This window comes from Colius striatus, chromosome 6 (genome assembly GCF_028858725.1).
Source record: "Colius striatus isolate bColStr4 chromosome 6, bColStr4.1.hap1, whole genome shotgun sequence".
Lineage (NCBI taxonomy): Eukaryota > Metazoa > Chordata > Aves > Coliiformes > Coliidae > Colius > Colius striatus.
Genome location: NC_084764.1, coordinates 42,690,844 through 42,709,736, shown reverse-complemented (window position 1 = coordinate 42,709,736; position 18,893 = coordinate 42,690,844). Strand labels below are relative to the sequence as shown.

The window sequence follows — 18,893 nt, the reverse complement described above, 5'->3', positions numbered from 1 at the left end:
TTATCTTAAAGTGTCTTGAGGTCTTAACTGAGACCAAAAGAATGTTCAAGCTGTATGTAATATGATATGTGGAATGCAACATAAGGAGTAAAAGGAGAGAACTGTGATGTAAGGTATAAGAGAATTTTAAACAAAGCTATTTTTCTGTACACTAAATTAAAAGGCATACCTGAGGCATCAAGAGGAAAGAGTCAATAACTGTGCTGCAAAAAAACCATCATTTGAGACTGCTCTCTGTACATCCTCCAGACAAAGGAGTTCATTATGAAAGTGGAAATGCTTTTGTTTAGACCCTCACCAAAAGGCACTTTTCCCCTGTATTTTTGGTCCTGTTACCAAATGCCTGTTCACATTCAATCCATTTTATTAGTACCTCCTTCTTCCTCCCATAACACTGTAAGTTGTACTAAGTGTAGCTGTTGCTATTTTGCTTGTTTGTGTAGCATTCCGTATGAAATACCTCACAAGAGCTTCTACTTAATACCTAAAGAATTCCCCCTTAATTGCAGCAATCCTTAGTATTATCAAAAGCATGCTAAACACAACAGGTTAAAACAAGAAACAAAAAATACAACTGATACTGCAGGAGAAAAAAATCTGTGTAGGAAGAAGCAGTCATCACAGATGGGATTCATTCAGTATACTGCTGTTAGTTCCACCACCCACATAATCCCCATTATCATTTCCTAGCAAACACACTTCATTAGCTCTGAAGAAATCTCTTTTGTCTGTTCTGGCAGATAGCTGAAGTTACTGATGGTACAGGTATAAAATAGTTAAAGGTCGTGTCATGTCATTTTAAAAGAAGTAAGTTTTGGAAGGTATTCTCAGTTGATGACAGCTAATAATATCATTTTAAAAACCACTACTGAATTTGTCATTTATTACTAAAGTATTATTCCTACAGGTATTGAACATGAGGATACTGTGTTAGAATTGTTCTCCCTATGCCCTACTTGTTTGTCCCAACTAAGTGATACTATAAACTTGAGAAAGCCACGTGTTGTCACACAGGAAGGAAGCGAGTTTCTGCATTTTTGCTGAAGCACAAGCTGACATTCCTGATTTGTATACAGGGTGGAGTTCTGCATTCATTTTATTCCTGTGAGTGTTGACAGTGATGACAGCTCATATGGGAGAGACAGTTCTTTGATCAGGTGCGTAGCTGGGTATGAGGAGGAAACTTGCATTAAATTATCGTAAAGGACACAGTGACTGAGGAAAGCTGAGTAAATGAATGGGAAGCTAGAAATTCTGATTCTTTTGCCCCTTTTGTGCAGAAAAAAAATGCTGTTGTGCTGCAATGCAAGTTATAGAGCAGCTTCACTGTAAGCAGGATCAGGAGATTGATGCAAAGTAAAACAGAAAAAACCACTCAAGTGCTTGTTTCATTATTTTAGAGGAGGGAAAAAAACCCCTAAAATTACAAAGGATTGCCTGATATGATTCACAAATAGTTCTGTCAGCAAAACTATGACACTGTGCTGTAAGGCTGGAAACTCCACAAGCTGGTGTAGCTGCCAGAGTATTCATACTGTCAAACCACAACCAAAAAGATCAAGGTAATCTTAGCAGAATTTAATTAAAACTTCCAAATGATCCATTCTTGTGGTGGTCAGCTCATTTTGAGTTAGGGGAGAGTAATTGTTTCCAAGTAGTTTGCCTGCAGCAGTAGACTACGTGAATTTCCTGTTTATGAGTTATTCATAAATCACCAAATCAGAGTCATACAGCTTTATATTCTTAAGAGGAAGAGAATATCAGCTGCTAAATGTTAGTTGCTGAAGGTAATGGAATTCTAGTATGAAGAGCTTGCTGTTCAAGCACTATGTTGTCACTTCTTGTTTCTCCATTTACTGAATTGTTAACCAGCATATTTAATGCCTCAGGGATTCTCCATCTTACTATTCTTTCCTTCCTAGTAGCCTTACAGATTTCCGGGAATGAAACAATAGAGATTTCACGTGTTGATTTCCTGAGTTTCATTTCAGCCATCTGGTGGTGATGTCACATACAATCACCTGTGTCTAACAAGCACCTCATAGTTTTCCTTCCTTGGGGACTGAAAGGACAATACACATGCCAGCAGGCTATCAGGCTGTATTTGTACTACAAACAGTGGTTCGTTGTCATGATTCAGATAAACAGGAGACCAGTTCAGTTGTTTTAGTTACTTCAGATCATTTCCTGCAGCTTTACTCATCCTCTCAATTAACATGAATACACATTTGGGGTTTTTTTCCAAGTTACCTATTAGAGAGGTTAAGTAGGTTGAGCCCTGTGACTAATGTTTCTTTGTCTCTGACTCTGTTGTGCTGCTCCCCTACAGTATGCCATCATACTTCCTTAGCATGCAAGGGCTACTCTGAGATTCCCTTGAAAACATTCTAGAGCTCACCAATGAGAAATCCTGGCCAGGAGCAAATGTGGAAGTACTTGTAGTGTAAAAGATCACATCTTGCATTAGCAGTGTCATTACTAATACAGTTCTGTACTGCTGAGCTTTCATGTACTGGATTGATTTAGAAAAAGTAATTACTAGTGCCAGAGCAAAACTTGGTCAAGATGGTGCTGCAATAATTGGATGAGGCTTTTCAGCCCCTACACAAATTTGTTGTACCACTAAACATTGCAAAGGTATTAAAAGGACAGTTACTGCTGTTGCCTTATCACAACCAGCAAATGACAACTGCAGTTGCTGAACTATTTTACTTTGCAAAGTTTTGTGTAATGAAAGAAATACAAATAGCAATATAAAAAGGCAGCAGCTAAGTGGAAACAGCATGATCTGTCAATGAGCAGTATTCCCCCAACAGTGTTTTAATTGTGAGTATTACCTCCATGGAGTAAAGTTCTGATCTTGAGTAGTCATTTGCATAGAAAATGGGTTTGCTCAGGAGCTGAGGCTTGTCTACAGAGACACTTACCTGGAACAACAAAACCTTTCTAAGTTCTCTTTAGAAATCACCCTAAATCAATTTGAAAAGGCAGCACGTATTCTAAACCAAGAGTATTCCCTTCAAGGGTAGTCCTTTGCAATGCTTCCCTACCTGAGGCTACACTCTAGCTGCTAGTGCTGCAAAGAAAACAGATTACTCCTTACACACCTCACTGTAAATAAGAAATGGCACTTAGCTAACTTTAGTCTTATATTTTATTCTACTCTGTATGCTTCAGCGGAGATGAGCAGAAAGTATAATATGTGTTGGTTTCTGCTTTTGAGTCAAGCCACTGAGTGAAAGTTAATTTCCTCCATCTGTATGCTACTCAAGTAAAAAACCCAAAAATTATTTCAACATAAACAGCAGTTTTACTTCCGTTAGCACATAAGTCTTTGAAAAAGGCAAGAATCTCAAACTGGAAGGAGTATTCTGAATCTTTCACAGAAATTTCTGACAGATAAACGAATGGGAGAGCCCACTGCAGACAGCATTACTTCAGCAGAAATTGTACCTTTCATAACCCAGATGTTGCTGCCTTTATGTATTTTCTTTCCCTACTAGAAAATCAAGCAAGTCAGACACAAAGAAGTGTTAAGAGTTGAAGTAGGTTAAATTTACCTAAAAGTGCAGTTAACTGTGCTCCAAGGGCAGGTTAGCAGAAGCTCCTCTTGCTTTTCAATTAAGGTCTAGAAGGTCATGCAGCATCTAGATGTAGCTCGGTCCCAGTGTGCTAGGTTCTAGCTAAGGTGAAGCAAATGCTGCAGTGATTAATGTTTTTTCCCCTAGCTTGTTTTCCTCAGCTCTGTAATTGGAAAATTGCTAAAGCAGGTCACTTGAAGTATGTGTAGTATCTTAGGAACTGTAAGTTAATGATCCTAAATTTGCATTACAAATGCACATATGGCTCTTTACCAGGCATACATTTTCAATCGGAACAACTTATTAAGTATACCACAACTCTGAGCCACCCTGTAATCGCCACTCCCTAGTATCTCTTCATTTGAAGCTCCATTTTCTTGTAGTTTTTATTCTCTGTTCCCTTCTTTATGCTTTTTGGTTTTATGTTTTTCTACTTCTTATTCTTCAGCAGTAAGGAAACACTGAAGATCTGGTATAGAAATGATGGAAGCTGATGAAAGAATCAGTTGAAACTTATCGAGGGAAGATGCAACAAGGAAGAAATGACACAAATACATGAAAGATAGATGTCAACTATTCCTTTCAAATTCATTAATGCTATACCTGCCTTTTTTTTATGAGAAATATGGCTGGTAATTTTATTCACAGTAGGAATAGCTATTAAGCTTACAAGAAGCATATTCATTTTGAATTAAAGGCAACTCAGTGTTTGGAATGTTTACCATCAGCAGGGAAGGTTATCAAGCTCCTGATTATTCAAATACAAAATACTTAAATTATGCCCAGATACTGTAGTCGGAGAGACTGAAAAGCAAAACTTTAATCAAGCTGAAAGATTTAAGATGTTTCAGTGAAGTAGTTAAAAAGATGTACGTAAGCATTAAGTCATTAAAGTGACTTAAGCCTCTTAATCTTCTCCAAAGCAGATTAGGCTAAATTTAAACAAAAACATGACATTTTAGTTTTATACACTATGTATCCTTGGTATAGAATTCAGCATGTACAGTTCTGAAAACAGATTTTCCTGAGATAGTAGAGTTTCCTAGAGCTTCCAAAATACTAGCTATGAAGTTACTTTTAACAGCTATCTGCAAAAACCACTAATGACCCATCCTAGTAGTACGTATATTACTTGTAAGTTTTCAGAAGAAAGGAAAACTCTTTGAAGTTAAATTAACTGTTTATGCTCCTATGAACTGCTGCCACAGATTTCATTGTCACCTTTGCATTCTGAGATTTTCATAAGCTCAAATGGTAGAAGGGGGCCCGTGTGAAACCACTTTTCTCACACAATTTGTGTGCGTTACTTTCTCCTTTGCAATATTTCTAACTAAAGGAACAACCTTTCAGAACAATTCCTTAGCTCTACTGAATACTGAGGAGAAAAATACCCCAGCTGCTAATAACCTACTTTTTAAAAGCTTCTGTAAACAATTTGCATGGTCTTTTGGTAACAATAGAAAGGTTTTGCTTTTAAAGGATGCAGAACTATGAACTCTCAAGAAAAACAAGTTTTTAAAACAACTGTTTGTAGCCTTAATTACTGCATCACAGATAGTCAGAAAGCTGAGAACTGAGCCCTCACACTTGGCATACTATTAAATGACACTGTTGAAGTAAATGGAATATTACAAAAGTTCTAGCCAAAAACATACGATTAGAAAAGAAGAGGCTTAATGTCATTATAAGAAATGCTGCTATTTCTAGTAAACTTAGTTATACAAATGTGGTCTTTTTCCAAACACTATTGAAAAAGTTTAACACGGAACTTGCAAGAACTGTAGAAACTAAAAAATGCTTATTCTAAAAATTAGGTTAACAATACACTCCAGCATACTTTGTCCAACATGTTTAATTCCTTGTTGCTCAATGGATTTATTCCTCCTGTAATTACAGCAGATGGATCAGATACAGTTTTGGAATTAACTTCCCTATGGTTGTAACTTGCTTCATTTACAGTAAAGATGACAAACCAACAAATTCATACTCCAAGAAGAGAAGAGGTCTTTAATGATGGCCACCAGAGGACTCTGAAACAAAGACATGATTTAGACTGTTCATAGAGTAGAGCAAATCAATTCAGGAACATAGTTCAGACCCTAGGATAGACAACTCTATTTATATCTGAGCACTACAAGTGGCAGCTTCAACTGCCCTGTCAAATAAAACCAAATCCTTAAACTACATCCACAAACTTGGCCAATACTAAAATTCCTTTTTCACAAGATTTAAAGCACTCTTAAAGGCAAACATCCATTCTTGCTTAGTTTTGGTATGGTTCTTTCTATGGTTTATTCATCCTTAAGTCTACTGGGCACTATTTTCCCTAATTACACCTTTAAAATGTAAATGTTTGTGTATACTAAACCAACTGGCAGCAAATGGGCTACCTGTCATGGTGCACAAAGTTAACTGAGATAGAGCAGTTCATGAAAAATTCAAATGCTAATGTGGTGTCAGAAGAAACAGTCCATAAATACCTGAACGCTTACAGAGGATATAAAAACACAAATTCAAATACAAGTTAACTTCTTACTTTCTTGGCAGATAAAATAGCAGCCACTCTTGAGATCACACTGACTTAATTAACTCCATGAAATGGTTGTTACTATTATGTACAAGATTCTGCCCCAGACATACAATTTCCATTCTACTACTAAAACCTATACAAAGGACAGTTTAAGACAGAGGTAGTGTCTGCAGAGATTCACAGATGTTTCTAGATCCTAAAACTATAAATACAACCAAAACTATACATCTTGAAGTGGTCTTCAAACATGTTCTAACTATGTAACTTCAGCTGCTGATTTACATTAAATGTGCTGAGCTAATTGCTACTGTTCTCATTTAAGAAAGTAAACCCGAGTTTAGATGTTTAGTACTTACTGCTTTCCACTGCTTTTTTGCCTGGAAAAAAAGGAAAAAAACAAGCTGAACAATGACATTTAAAAAAAACATCCTATTTATTTTTTGCAGAGAAACTTCAATTAGATTATACTCCTTACAATTTGATAACTTCCCTTGAACAAGAGTTAAAAAATGTACAACATGGACTTTTCATAGTATGTGTCAGTAAACATTAGTTGATTTTTAAAACAGTTGTTTTTACTTAACTAAGACTCCAAGCATTTAGAAATTGTAACCATCAAGACTGCTACTGCAACTCCAAAGAAATGTACACAGAATGGTACTGTTTCACATAATATATGGATATGTACACACACTATATACAGATATGAACTGAAGTTATAAGCATACAGGTTCATAGAATCACAGAATGGTGGGGGTTGGAAGGGACTTTTAGAGATCATTCAGTTTAACCCTCCTGCCAAAGCAGGTCCCACTTAGATCAGGTCACACAGGAACTTGTCCAGGTGGGTTTTGAAGACCTCCAGAGAAGGAGGCTCCACACCCTCCCTGGGCAGCTCCCCGACCTCAACAGCAAAACGATTTTTTCCTTATGTTTAAATGGAACTTTTTGTGTTCCAGGTGCTTTCCACTGCTTTAAAGTCTCCCTTTGTAAGTACAATAGCTTATTTTACTTTCCTATTGTAAATATTGTCCTAAAATAAGGGACCCGACCCACTCAGATTTACTGTTTTTACATTAAATGTTGTTCCTTCCTCTGAGAAAGTGATCCAATATCACCAAGTAACATGCCATTTAATGTTCAGTATTGTACCTCACAGTTTGAAGCTGCATCAGCCAAAAATAAACTCCATGCCTTAACTTTCACAACCTCACATGGGAAAACCTATTAAAAACTTTGTTTTTTCAAGTCTTGAGAAAAAACTCCAAAACATAAACGTTCTAAAAATTTTCTAATCAAAGTTAAGTTCTGGTTCCGATCAGTCTTCATTCCTCCTCAGGACATATCTACAAGAGAAGCCTCTGACTATAGGCAGAAGTGTGTTTTAAAAACCAGTTCCTATGTTAACTATAACATAGGCACAGTTACACTGGTATTTGAGTGATTTTTTTAGTGTAACCTTTGACATTGAGCACAGTAAAACTTCTGAATTTGTATAGCAAAGACCTGGCCTTAAGTAAGAACGTTTATTTCTTTTTGCTGAATATTTTCAAGGATTGATATCTAACTGTTAAGGATATTCTTATCTAAAAATCTTATCTAACAAAGACTATAATGTGTAACTTACCACCATATGAAATTTTGTAATAGACATAAGCTGTTATTGCTACACCAACCCATATTTCTTGATACACTGTAGTGAAGTAGAATTTCATGGGTCTCCATGACTTTGGAATCATATTCTGCAACATCTGAAAATGAGAAGTTTTGCAATGGTGAGTTTCACAACTGTATTCTTGCTAGATTTTTACTATAAAATGAAAGAATGGTTTGAGTTGTAAAGGACCTAAAAGATCATCTAGTTCCACCTCACCTGTCATGGGTGGGGACACCTTCCACTAGCCCAGGTTGTTCACAGCCACATCCAACCTGGCCTGCAACACTTCCAGGGATGGGGCAGACACAACTTCTCTGGGCAGCCTGTGCCAGTGCCTCACCACCCCCACAGGAAAGAACTTCCTTACTCTAATCTAAATCTCCCCTCTTTTAGTTTGAAGCCATTACCCCTTATCCTATCACTAAATGCCCTTGTACAAAGTCACACAGAATCTTAAGGGCTGGAAGGGACATGGAAAGCTCATCCAGTGCAACCCCCCTGCCAGAGTAGGACCACCTAGTGTAGGTCACACAGAAACTCATCCAGGTGGGTTTGAATGTCCCCAGAGGAGACTCCACAGCCCACCTGGGCAGCCCCTTCCAGTGTTTCCTCACCCTCACATTGAAGAAGTTTTAACTTGTGTTTCTTTGGAATCTCTTCTGTTCCAGCTTGTCCCTGTTGCCCCTTGTCCTGTTGTTGGCCATCACTGAGCACAGCCTGGCTCCAACCTCCTGACACCCACCCTTTATGTATTTGTAAACATGAATGAGGTCACCCCTCAGTCTCCTCTTCGCCAAGCTGAAGAGCCCCAGCTCCCTCAGCCTTTCATGAGAAGGGAGATGCTCCACTCCCTTAAGTCCCTCATCAGTTTTTTTGTAGGCCCTTTTAGGTACTGGCAGGCTGCTAAAAGGTCCCCTTGGAACCTGATCTTCTCCAGGCTGAACAACCCCAACTCTCTCAGCCTGTCTTTATGGGAGGGTTGCTCCAGCCCTCTGGTCATCTTTGAGACCCTCCTCTGGACTTGCTCCAGGAAGTCCAGGTCCTTAAGCTGATGGTCCCAGAGCTGAATACAGTATTGCAGGTGGAGTCTCACCACAGGTAGTACAAGTGGAGAATCACTTCCCTTGACTTGCTGGCCATGTTTCTTTTGATGCAGCCCAGCATACAGTTGGCTTTCTGGGCTGCAAGTGCATATCCTTGAGCTTCTCATCAATCAAGACCTCCAAGTCCTTCTCTGCAGGGCTGCCTTCAATCCATTCTCAACCTGACCTCTATTTGTGCTTGGGATTGCCTTGACCCATGTGAACGATCTTGTACTTGACCTTGTTGAAAAACTTCATGAGGTTTGCATGGGTCCACCTCTCAAACCTGTCACGGTTCCTTTGGATTGCTTATACCCTGCTGTGTTGTCCTTCCAACAGATATTGGGGTGGTTTAATCACAGCCCTGCAAGTGTGCACACATCCCTAACTCCTCTTCCTTGTTCTTCATGCTACATGCAGTAGAAACATTGAAGTTGGGCCTCTCTCTATATATTTATACACACACACATATATATGTACATACATCCTCCAGATATGCATAAGCAGCTGTTTACAGGTTAAAAAAAAAAATCTCCAAACATGCATACTTATTACAAACCAAGGCAATCAAAAATCAGAGTTCAGGTTCAAATTTATGGGCTAAGATGAAAATACTAAATTACAGCTGATGAAAGGGTTCAAAGATGACTCAGTAGAGCACTTACAGAGTACAAATAGCTAGCCTCCTCTCTCCCTATGAGTGACAGGTTTTTTTTAACGTTCCCAGATTCTCTCAGGAGTAAATTCTTATTCCAGACAAGCAAGAGAGGCTCCCTCCTTGCACTGCCAAGTTAGCTGAGGGGAAGGGGAGGGAAACCAAGATGCCTCTTCCGACATGGTAATTTTTATGCAGAATAGCAAAAGAAACAAAGTTAAGCTACTGAATTAATGATTTATCTTTACTATTTTCTTTCCAAGATATGTCCCAAGAGCAAGAGGCCTATGGTTGCTACTTTTCTTTCTATGCAGCTTTGACAGAGAAAGCAAAACTGTAAGATGTTTTAAACCAAAGCTTACGCTGACTCCTAGACGATAGTACAAATTTGCACCACATCACACTAAAATATTACATGTTCCCCTTTCTTACATGCAACACTTCATCCCAATAAAGTCAGGTACATACACATATAGACAGCATACAAAAAAACCCCACAGTCCCAGGAAAGAAGAGCAGATTTAAGGTTCTATGAGGTAATGCATGCTTGTTTACTTATTTGCTTTTACTAAATGCACAATACTCTTCAGTAAGCATCTGAAATAAAAGGATGCAAGGGCAGACAGCACCAAAACAACTGGAAAAATATAAGTCTTTAATCTTAAAGAATGAAAGCACCTTCATGGTAATTAATGTATAATTACAGACAAACCACATTTGTAATTTCAATCAAATTCATTATTGTGGACAGATTTCCCGAAGCACTGCTGTGCTTTCCCCAGTGCTATTATGCACACTGCAAATCCTACCAAGTTTGCAGCATTTGTAGTTTCAGATGGCTAGTGCCATAGCAGCAGTCAGTCGACTACAGCAGAACATGCAGACATATTTACAAACAAGGAAACTGAAGAAAAAGAAAGAGATTGATTCTCCCCCCACTACACAACCAGAGAATAAGCCACGCCGTTTCCATTTAACAGCCCGCTAAAACCCGGCAGAGATCTCTCCCCAAGGCCTCGGTGGGCGCGACGTCCTTCAGGCCTTTTATTTCCTTGAACCCTATCAGCAACAACGCTGAATTTGTTTTGCCCTTGGCCTGCCAGCCATGACCCCCCAGCCGGCGAACCCGCCGCTCGCCCGAGGCCTGGCCCACAGCCTCACCCGCACGGGGCCGCGGGGGACGGAGGTGGGTAGCGGCACGAACGCCGCCGTCCGCGGTTCAACCTCCCCCCGCCCTCCTTCCCAGGCTGAACCACAGCGGCTGAGCGATGCACGCCAAGGACCGTCAGGGCCGGTTTGGGGCAAAACGCACCGTTAGAGCGGGGAGCGCGCGAGCTGCCAGCGAAGGTCACCAAGCAGGAACAGCCGCCGCTACCGCCGCCGGGGACGCTGGGAGAGGACGCGCCAACGACCAGGCACATCGGGCACAGAGGCGCGTCCGCCGCGCAGCGCCCCCTGTGGGTGAGGAGGCCTCTGGCGCCCTCCGCACCCCGCCGCCGCTCCTCATGCCCCGGCCGGTGCGGGGAAAGCGGAGTCGCTCAACGCGTAGACCCGTCCACGTCCCTGCGTTCCCTCGGGCGCCCAAAGGCTTTGCCTGGCCCTCAAAGCCCAGGCTGCTGTAGAAATCCTCCCGCGGCCCCCGAGTCTCTCACGCCGCAGGCATCACCTCACTCGTGCTTCCTGAGAAGGGAGCTCAGCAAGCGTCCTGTGCCGGGACAATGCCGGGAAGGGCCTGTCGCAAGGCTTGGTGTGGCGTGTCGCTTAGAGAACGGCTTGTCCTGGAAGACCAGGAGGCACCCGCTGGGTCAGATTCAGGACCGAACCAGCCCCGTGCACGTGGGCTTCCTCCAGACAACGAGACAGACAAGGCGACTAAGGTCACACAGCAGCTCTCAGCCATTGTCCCGAGGGTGTGAAAGGACAGAGTGTCTGCCCCACACCTCCCATGGCTGAGAACGGAGGGCACCTTCCCCCGGTACAAGAGCAGACACCGTCCAGACGCGGCTCACGCAGTGCCTCCCCGTGGCGGCAGGCTGAGGCGCGGGGCGGCGCCGGGCGGCGGGCGGGAGGAGGCGCGGCGCGGGCGGGAGGCGGGGCTGGCAGCGGGGCTGGCCGCGGAGTCGTCGTCCGTGTCGTCGACCGCGTGCCGTTGCCATCACCATGCTGCGGAAGACCAGGCATAGGTGCGACGTTGGCAAAGCTGTGGCTGGCATCGACATTTCAGGCGCGGAGGCAAAGCCTGGCACCCTGTGCAGTTACCCCGGTCTCGACACTTGGGAAGCGCCACCAGCTGCGGGGTGAGTGCGGGGTGCTGGGCTTCTCTTTGCGACTGGAGATGCACCTCACGTTCTAGTTTGAAGGTCTGTTTCTGAGGCCACCCATGACCTGCTTTCTCATATGTGTATGCCCATAGCTGCCGGGCTGTGTGGGGCTTGGCATCTGGATTTCCCCCTCTGCCTCCCCCTGGACTGCATGGGCAGGGAGGAGTGCGGTTGTGAGATTCTAGCCTTACATACTTGCTAATGTTAGTGGCTATATTCCAGGTGTGGATAGATCTGGTTTTGTGCGTTTACCACTTCAGATATTTTCTTATTTGCTGCTTAGCTCTGTTGTCTTCATCATCACTAGACATGCTGCGTGGAGGACTTGATTCCCCTGAAGTGAATTAGGGCTGGTGTGTGCGATTCTGGCAAGGGCTGTTGAAAAATTGTGGAACGGTGTTAGAAAAGACCTGTTTTATTGTGATTGAGGTGTGGAGCTTAGAAATGGTGGCAGTGGCAATGGATAAATAAGCTTCAGAAGTAAACTTGTTTGTTCATCATGGAATAATATTCTCACCGAGTGTGTTTTTATTCGTTTGACTCTTATGTCAATAAGCAACATTGATCATTTGAAAAGATCATTCATTTCCCTCCTAGGCCTTTAACAGTACTGCTTACTGGCTTTTAGCATTCTGTTTTCAATGGATAGTCCTTGAATATCAAATAATAATTTTACAGTGCATAAATTGTGTGACCAGTAGTTTCACATGTTATTTGTAACTAAACACTGTTCGTTTATACCACAGTCCATAGGCAAATAAAGTTTGACAAGAGACTTTTGAACCTAACTGAGCACTAAACCACTGAAATCTAAAAAACACTGGAGCAATTACCAAAACTCATCAAGCCTTGTGTGTATAGGCAGAAGCAAACCTTTACCTTGGTTAGACAAATAACTTTTTCCACTAAAAAGCCTTTGCAGGTAACCTAATAGTTGCAGTTGTGTTAACAGAAAGAAGCTGTTTTACCAGCTGGGGTGTCTTTTTTCGCGCTTTTTCCCCTTTTTTTTCCCTTTTCCTCATGTGAGAGAGAGTAGGCATATGCATCCTAAACAGCTATTTATGCAGATGTTGACAGAACGTCTCATTATTAGACTTGTATAAAATCTTTGAGCATGGGTGACAGGTACACATGTGTGCTGGTGCAAAATCAAAAGAACCTCCAGAAGAAGATGTGTCTGCATAGCCGTGTTCTGTTTCCATCTATGCTTCTCTTTCAGACTTCTGGGAGAACTGTGTTTAGAGAGTTTTTGAAAAGCTTGAAGAATTCTGAGAAGGTTTACTGTCATCTTAAGCAAAAGAAGGCTTTTATTGGAAGATAGGGTGACACTTTTTTTCTGTTGTCTTAAGTGACAAGACAAAGGATTATCAACAAAAGGTGGAATACAAAAAGCTCCACTTAAGCATAAGGAAAAACTACTTCACTGTAAGGTGAGGGAGCCCTGGCCCAGGCTGCCCAGGGAGGGTGTGGAATCTCCTTCTCTGGAAGTTTTCAAAACCATGTTCCTTTGCAGCCTGACCTAGGTGAAGCTGCTTTAGCAGGGAGTTGAACTGGATGATCTCTAGAGGTCTCTTCAAGCCCTTACATTCTTGATTCTATGATTCTTTTATTGAGGCTGTTTGTAGCAAAACAGTGTATTTTAACATTTCCTTCAAAACTCTTGGTTTGTTTCTTGGGACTGTCAAAATCTAAATTGTTTCCTTTTGTTTTTCAAATGCTTATTTGTATTTATTTCAAACTGAGCATGCACTACCAGGTGTGTTATTGTACACAAGTGTGTTTAATAGCTAAAACTTCACAACAATTTTACTAGAGACTGCCTACTGGCATCTAAAAGCCTCATGTCTCTCCCTTAGAGATGTAGAATGTGTTCTCTTCCTTTACCAATGAAGCCTTATTTTCCAAGGCTTTTGAGATTATGGTGTTATCTGAACTACCTCTATTGGTTTTGTGGGTTTTTTTTTTCCCTATCTGTTTTGGATGATGATAAAGGTAAGTGGACCTTGCATGTTTACCAGCCTACCATATTCCATGAGCTAAAATCTGGAAGCTAAAGTTTTAAAGATATTTTTCATCTGTTTTCCAGTAGAAAGCTGGTGGAAGTGTGAGGGTTCTGTTTTGAGAAAGTCACTGCTGTGAATAGCCATTGCAGGAATCTTGCAAATTTGACCAAATAGAAATTATTTTCTGAAACCAGTATTATGGATGCTAATTCTTAATGTAATAACAGTTCTGCTGATATCTTTCATATGCTTAGTACCTGTTACCCTCTTTCGTATGGAAAAGAAAAATCCTTGAAGTTTAACTCTTTGAGAAGCTTCATCATTGAGGAAAAACCTTTCTGTCAAACAATTCCTGCCCTCACACAGGAATCCATGTCTGGATTGTTTAGAAATGCATGAACAGAAACTAATACTCTTTATTCTGCATCAGTACAGCAGAGTAAGTAGAGATCAACACTTTTTAATATTTATCCACAAATTAAAAGGACAGGAAAGAGTTTCTACAAGCTCTGTGAGTCTGTGCATGCCTGTGAAGTTCTGTGCATTTTGTTTATGGAAAGTGGAGGGACCAGTTACTTTGGATATCAAGCTGCAATTTTTAGCTAATCTAAATCTGTAGGAATTTATTTAGTCTAGTCCTCTAGTGCTTTGTGAGATGGGTGTATGTGAGAGTTAGGTTTCACTTTCTGTCTATATTGTTTCACTCTTCTGTGTGAAATATTCTCTAGATTATAAACTTTCAAAATTTGTTTGTTTTTTTGATAGTAAATATTTATCTCTTAAGAAAATACTGTGTCAGTTTATGTTGCATTATCAGTAAATTCTTTAGTGGGGGATACAGCTGTGCAGTAAGGAAATACCTTTCACAGAACCACAGGATCTCAAGGTCTGGAAGGGACCTCGAAAGATCATTGAGGAAATCTGGATATCTTCTTCAGTGTGTTTGAAGAAAATATCAGAGGAGGCAGTTTTCCTCCATGTTTGCACAGTTTGGGCCACGTGAGTCTTGCCCATTTTTAGTGATGCAGCAGGTAGGTTAAAAGAAAATCAGAGATCAAGAGGTTATGTAAAAGACATGTTTAAATTGGTTATATATGCTGTGATAGGAGCCCAATTGGAGATGTAGTAAATTGAGTTCTGGCATATGTTTTCATTGATTTTCTGCTCTATTTGTCTGCTGGGATCATAACTGCTACATATCCAGTCAGTCTTGGAAAACTTTATTACGAACCCACAGTGATAGCTGATGGCGACTGAAAAACATTAACCTTGTTATACTTGAATTTAAAACAGTCACCTCTTTCTTTATAAACCATCCATTGACTCTCTTGCTGTTAATAGGAAAGTACTGCCTGATTCAATCAAAACATTTAATGCATAGCTTCCAATAAGTCAAATGAAGAAGTATAACTACTTGAAATAAAATCATTCATTAATGTCTTGAAGAATAGAGAGCTATTTTTTAAAAGGCATTCAATATGTGATGTTTTCATTTGGTTTACCTTGACAGTACTTCAGCAAGTGTAGAGTACTGTTTGAAAAAAATACAGAGACATTGCATGCAGCATGGTACAACTTCTGACATTGTTTTAATTTTAAAGCTTATTATTGAAGTTAAGAAATAACTATTCCTCTTCAAAAAGTATTTACCAGTTTATTTAGTATAACTGACATATTAAACCATTTATCTTACACAATAGAAAGTTCCCATAGAACCTATAACTGATATTATATTAAACTATTTCTCTTACACAGTATAAAGTTCCCATAGAACCTAAAAACTATGTGACAAATACAGAAGATTTTGCCTAACACTTTGTGGATTGATGCTGTTTCAAAATATGGAAAGCAATCTTTCCACGTTTAACTACATCTAACTGCATATGACTAAAAATCAAGTGCTTCAGAATTTTTTCAGAAACATCTACATTTTTGGTTAAAAGGTGCCTTCAAACACAACATCTTTAAGGAACTATAAAGATAAAAGGAGGGCTGATAGAGTTTGTTTACTTCATACTAGCTAGAATCAAGGATTTTAGTTTTTGAACTTGGGCAAAGAAGGAATGATATTTTTTATTCCTATATTTGTGAACGACAGTCACAGGAGAGAGACGCGAATGGCTACGGATCTTTTTGAAAGAAACACAAACCAGCTTAACTTGATGGGTAGTAATAGGGTAGATTCCAGATTCTGTGAGAAAAGGTGGGAAACATGCTTTGTGTGGTTTTGTCAACATAACTTGAAACTGTGGGGATTTCATCTTTGTCTGGTTTGCTCGAACTGTCTCCACGCAGGCTGTAATGTTCAGAGCAATTTGTATTCCATGCGTCTACCAGTCGGTCTTGTTGGTTTTCTCTCTCGATGGTAGTTAGAAAATCTTTTATAACTTGCTTGAATATGTAGACTATTTCCCAGGGTAAAACATCATTTTCTGCCAAAACTTCACGAAATCTAGGAACAAACAAACATTTAAATGTAATCATCAGGGTGGACGACTCTTCTGTTTCCTCTCTGATTTCTCGAGGGGAGGGGAAGGAGGAGGAAATGACTGCATTGGGGTGTCATTTATTCCTTGCTGCCACATTTCCCCACACACCTCCCTCAAAAGATTGTAAAAGAGCTCTAACAATACATTGGATGTGCTCCAGCTATTGTGATTGCATGCTATTGTTACTGGCTATGTGCCTTTTCTATTTTTTTCTTTGGCCCATCTGGCTAACTTGATTTAAACTGACTTTGCCCTTAGGTATACTCTGGGCTTTAAAAGGCACATAGACTCATTCTGATTTCTGTGTTTTTACTGTGTCCCTAGAAAATGTATTTAGGATACAGGCATAGGAGAATTTTTCTTTGCAAAATGTGAGGAATTTGTTTCTTTGTCTTTTATAAATTGATAGTTCAGAAGCTTTCAGACACTTTGGACACTGAAACTGGGTTTCTGCAGAACAGTGCATTGCATTGATGCTTTAATTCTACTTTTGATTATTGGGTTCCTATTTAATAAATAAAGGGATACATAAAAGAGGAAAAACTGAAAGCATTGAGAGATCACATGTTTAAGCATGTGAGATTTCCTTTGGTTTGGATTAGACCAGGAAAATCCTAATTAAAAACTTTCAAATTTCAAGTGCAACCTATTAAAGATGTAATTTCTAAAACACACGTAAAAATGTGTTCTAGTTGCTGGCTGTTTTGACTTGGGAAGAAAGATCTGAGGCAAATACAAGCTTTGATTAGGTAGAACAAGCATTTTATGATAGAATCCTCTAAGTTAGAGAAATATAAAATGATTACCTGCTGAGAACAGTCCCTGTTTGGCAAGGCTGGATTTGTGAACACAGAACTTCAAGCTGTCGTTGCTCAGTAGCTGGAATTGTTGCTTGAGGGTTTTGGTAGTTCTTCAGCCAGTTGTAATCCATGCCAGTCTTCTGGACTTTTTGTTCACTTTCAATCTCTTGTACTAATCTTTCACGCTCTTTCAGGTGCCATTTCAATTCCCTCAGTAGGGTTTTTGTAACTACTTCTGATCCAGGGTATCTTGTGGGTTTGTAGGAATCGTTTTTGGACCATTTCATCCAGCCAAAAAGTGGCATTTTGAAGCTGTGAGAGGAGAGGGTAAAAAACCCAATTTTGCTTATTTCTACACAACTGATGATTACTTAGACCTGCAGACTTTCTTTTTAGCCACTGAATGTTTAAAGGAAACTTTGTTAATGATCCTAAAATATTTTGCAGTACAGTTTAAGTAGTGATAAGAATAATCTCCAAGCCATAATGAAATCTGACAAGTCTTACTTTTAGTGATGTTTGCTGTCTGTTTTCCAAACTAACATAACGATGCAAAGTTTACAGTATTTAAAACTTTGCATCTACCATCCTGGAAATATATACGGTCTGAAAAAAAATCTAAACAAAACAACAACCAAAAAACCAATCCCACCAAACCCCCTAAATTAACCAAATATGACACTTGTCTAAAACAAAACAACCACCACCACCACTGCTCCTCCTCCCCAACAAAACACAAACCCCCAAACCTCTGAAATGTTAAATTAGCCATACATTTTAAAGTGATAAAATAAAGCCAAGTGCTTGAACTCTGTATGAGATACTCTTAAAACTTCTGGATCAATTCTTATTTTGCATAAATTCTTGTTTACATAACTTGGAAACCTGAGTCTGGCGGAATAGGCTTTGAAATTGCAGTTTGTTACAAATCATGCAGACACAAGCGTAGTAATTGATATAAAATAAAACAGATTACCTTTGCAGTTGTCTATGAACTGTTGTTCCAGGTGAGTTTGCTTGAAGGTATCTTACTCTAGCATATCCTGTTTCCAGGCTGTTACTACTGCTGGAAGAAAACAAGGTTGAGTTTTCATTTACTCAAACTGTGCCTAGAAAAATTACTTTCTGTACTGAATATGACAGCTTAAGTTTTTTCTGCTTTTATGGTTCTTTTTCATCCTCTGTACCAGAAAGAAGTAGTAATCCATTTAACCTAACATGGTCTCTCAAATACTTTCTACCATGTCCATTAAGATCTCCTACCTTTGAATTGAGTTCTGCCGATGGCAGCAGTTTAAAAAAAGATGGTAACAATTTCAAATGCTTGTTGTGAAATCCATCCAAAGGTATTGTTGGTAGTGAAATGAATAATGATAGTCTGAAGCAACTACAGCTGTGCTTCTAGCTAAAGTTAAGGCTGTCGCACGCTGTGGTGCTTTGCTGTGCATAGCTGTAGGCACAGTTTAGAGCTGTATTTTTATGTCTGTACAGTGCTAAAAATAACTACGTTGCTTTTATCATCAAACTAAACTTTCAGACCGTTGAGATGCTGGAAGACTATTCTCCCATTAGAGGGGGATCGGGCTTTTTTGTCATTTTTAAACAGCTAAGAATAGATAGTAAAGATCATCTTCAGCCTTTCTTGAGTATTGACAGAAAAGAGTTGTTCAAGATTTTGTTGCTATATTAAATAGTTCTTCCAGATTAATTTAATCAGCCTCATGGTACTACACTTCTTCAACACTGTGCATAGCTGTTAGCATTTTTAGTTAACA

The 18,893-nt window shown here is 39.9% G+C and overlaps 2 protein-coding genes across 2 annotated transcripts; both read right to left on the bottom strand.

The window, feature by feature from the left end:
- Nucleotides 1-5,415: 5,415 nt before the first annotated feature.
- On the bottom strand, nucleotides 5,416-11,500 carry ATP5MJ (ATP synthase membrane subunit j). The gene is made up of 4 exons (XM_061998718.1): nucleotides 10,818-11,500; nucleotides 7,739-7,862; nucleotides 6,468-6,488; nucleotides 5,416-5,611 (listed from the first exon to the last, which is right to left on the bottom strand). Exons 2-4 carry the CDS (start codon nucleotides 7,860-7,862, stop codon nucleotides 5,589-5,591), a joined length of 168 nt encoding a protein of 55 aa, XP_061854702.1. The 5' UTR covers nucleotides 10,818-11,500; the 3' UTR covers nucleotides 5,416-5,588.
- A 4,444-nt stretch (nucleotides 11,501-15,944) lies between these two features.
- RD3L (RD3 like) lies at nucleotides 15,945-18,158 on the bottom strand. The gene is made up of 3 exons (XM_010208555.2): nucleotides 18,095-18,158; nucleotides 17,125-17,430; nucleotides 15,945-16,281 (listed from the first exon to the last, which is right to left on the bottom strand). Exons 2-3 carry the CDS (start codon nucleotides 17,421-17,423, stop codon nucleotides 15,984-15,986), a joined length of 597 nt encoding a protein of 198 aa, XP_010206857.2. The 5' UTR covers nucleotides 17,424-17,430; nucleotides 18,095-18,158; the 3' UTR covers nucleotides 15,945-15,983.
- Nucleotides 18,159-18,893: the final 735 nt, after the last annotated feature.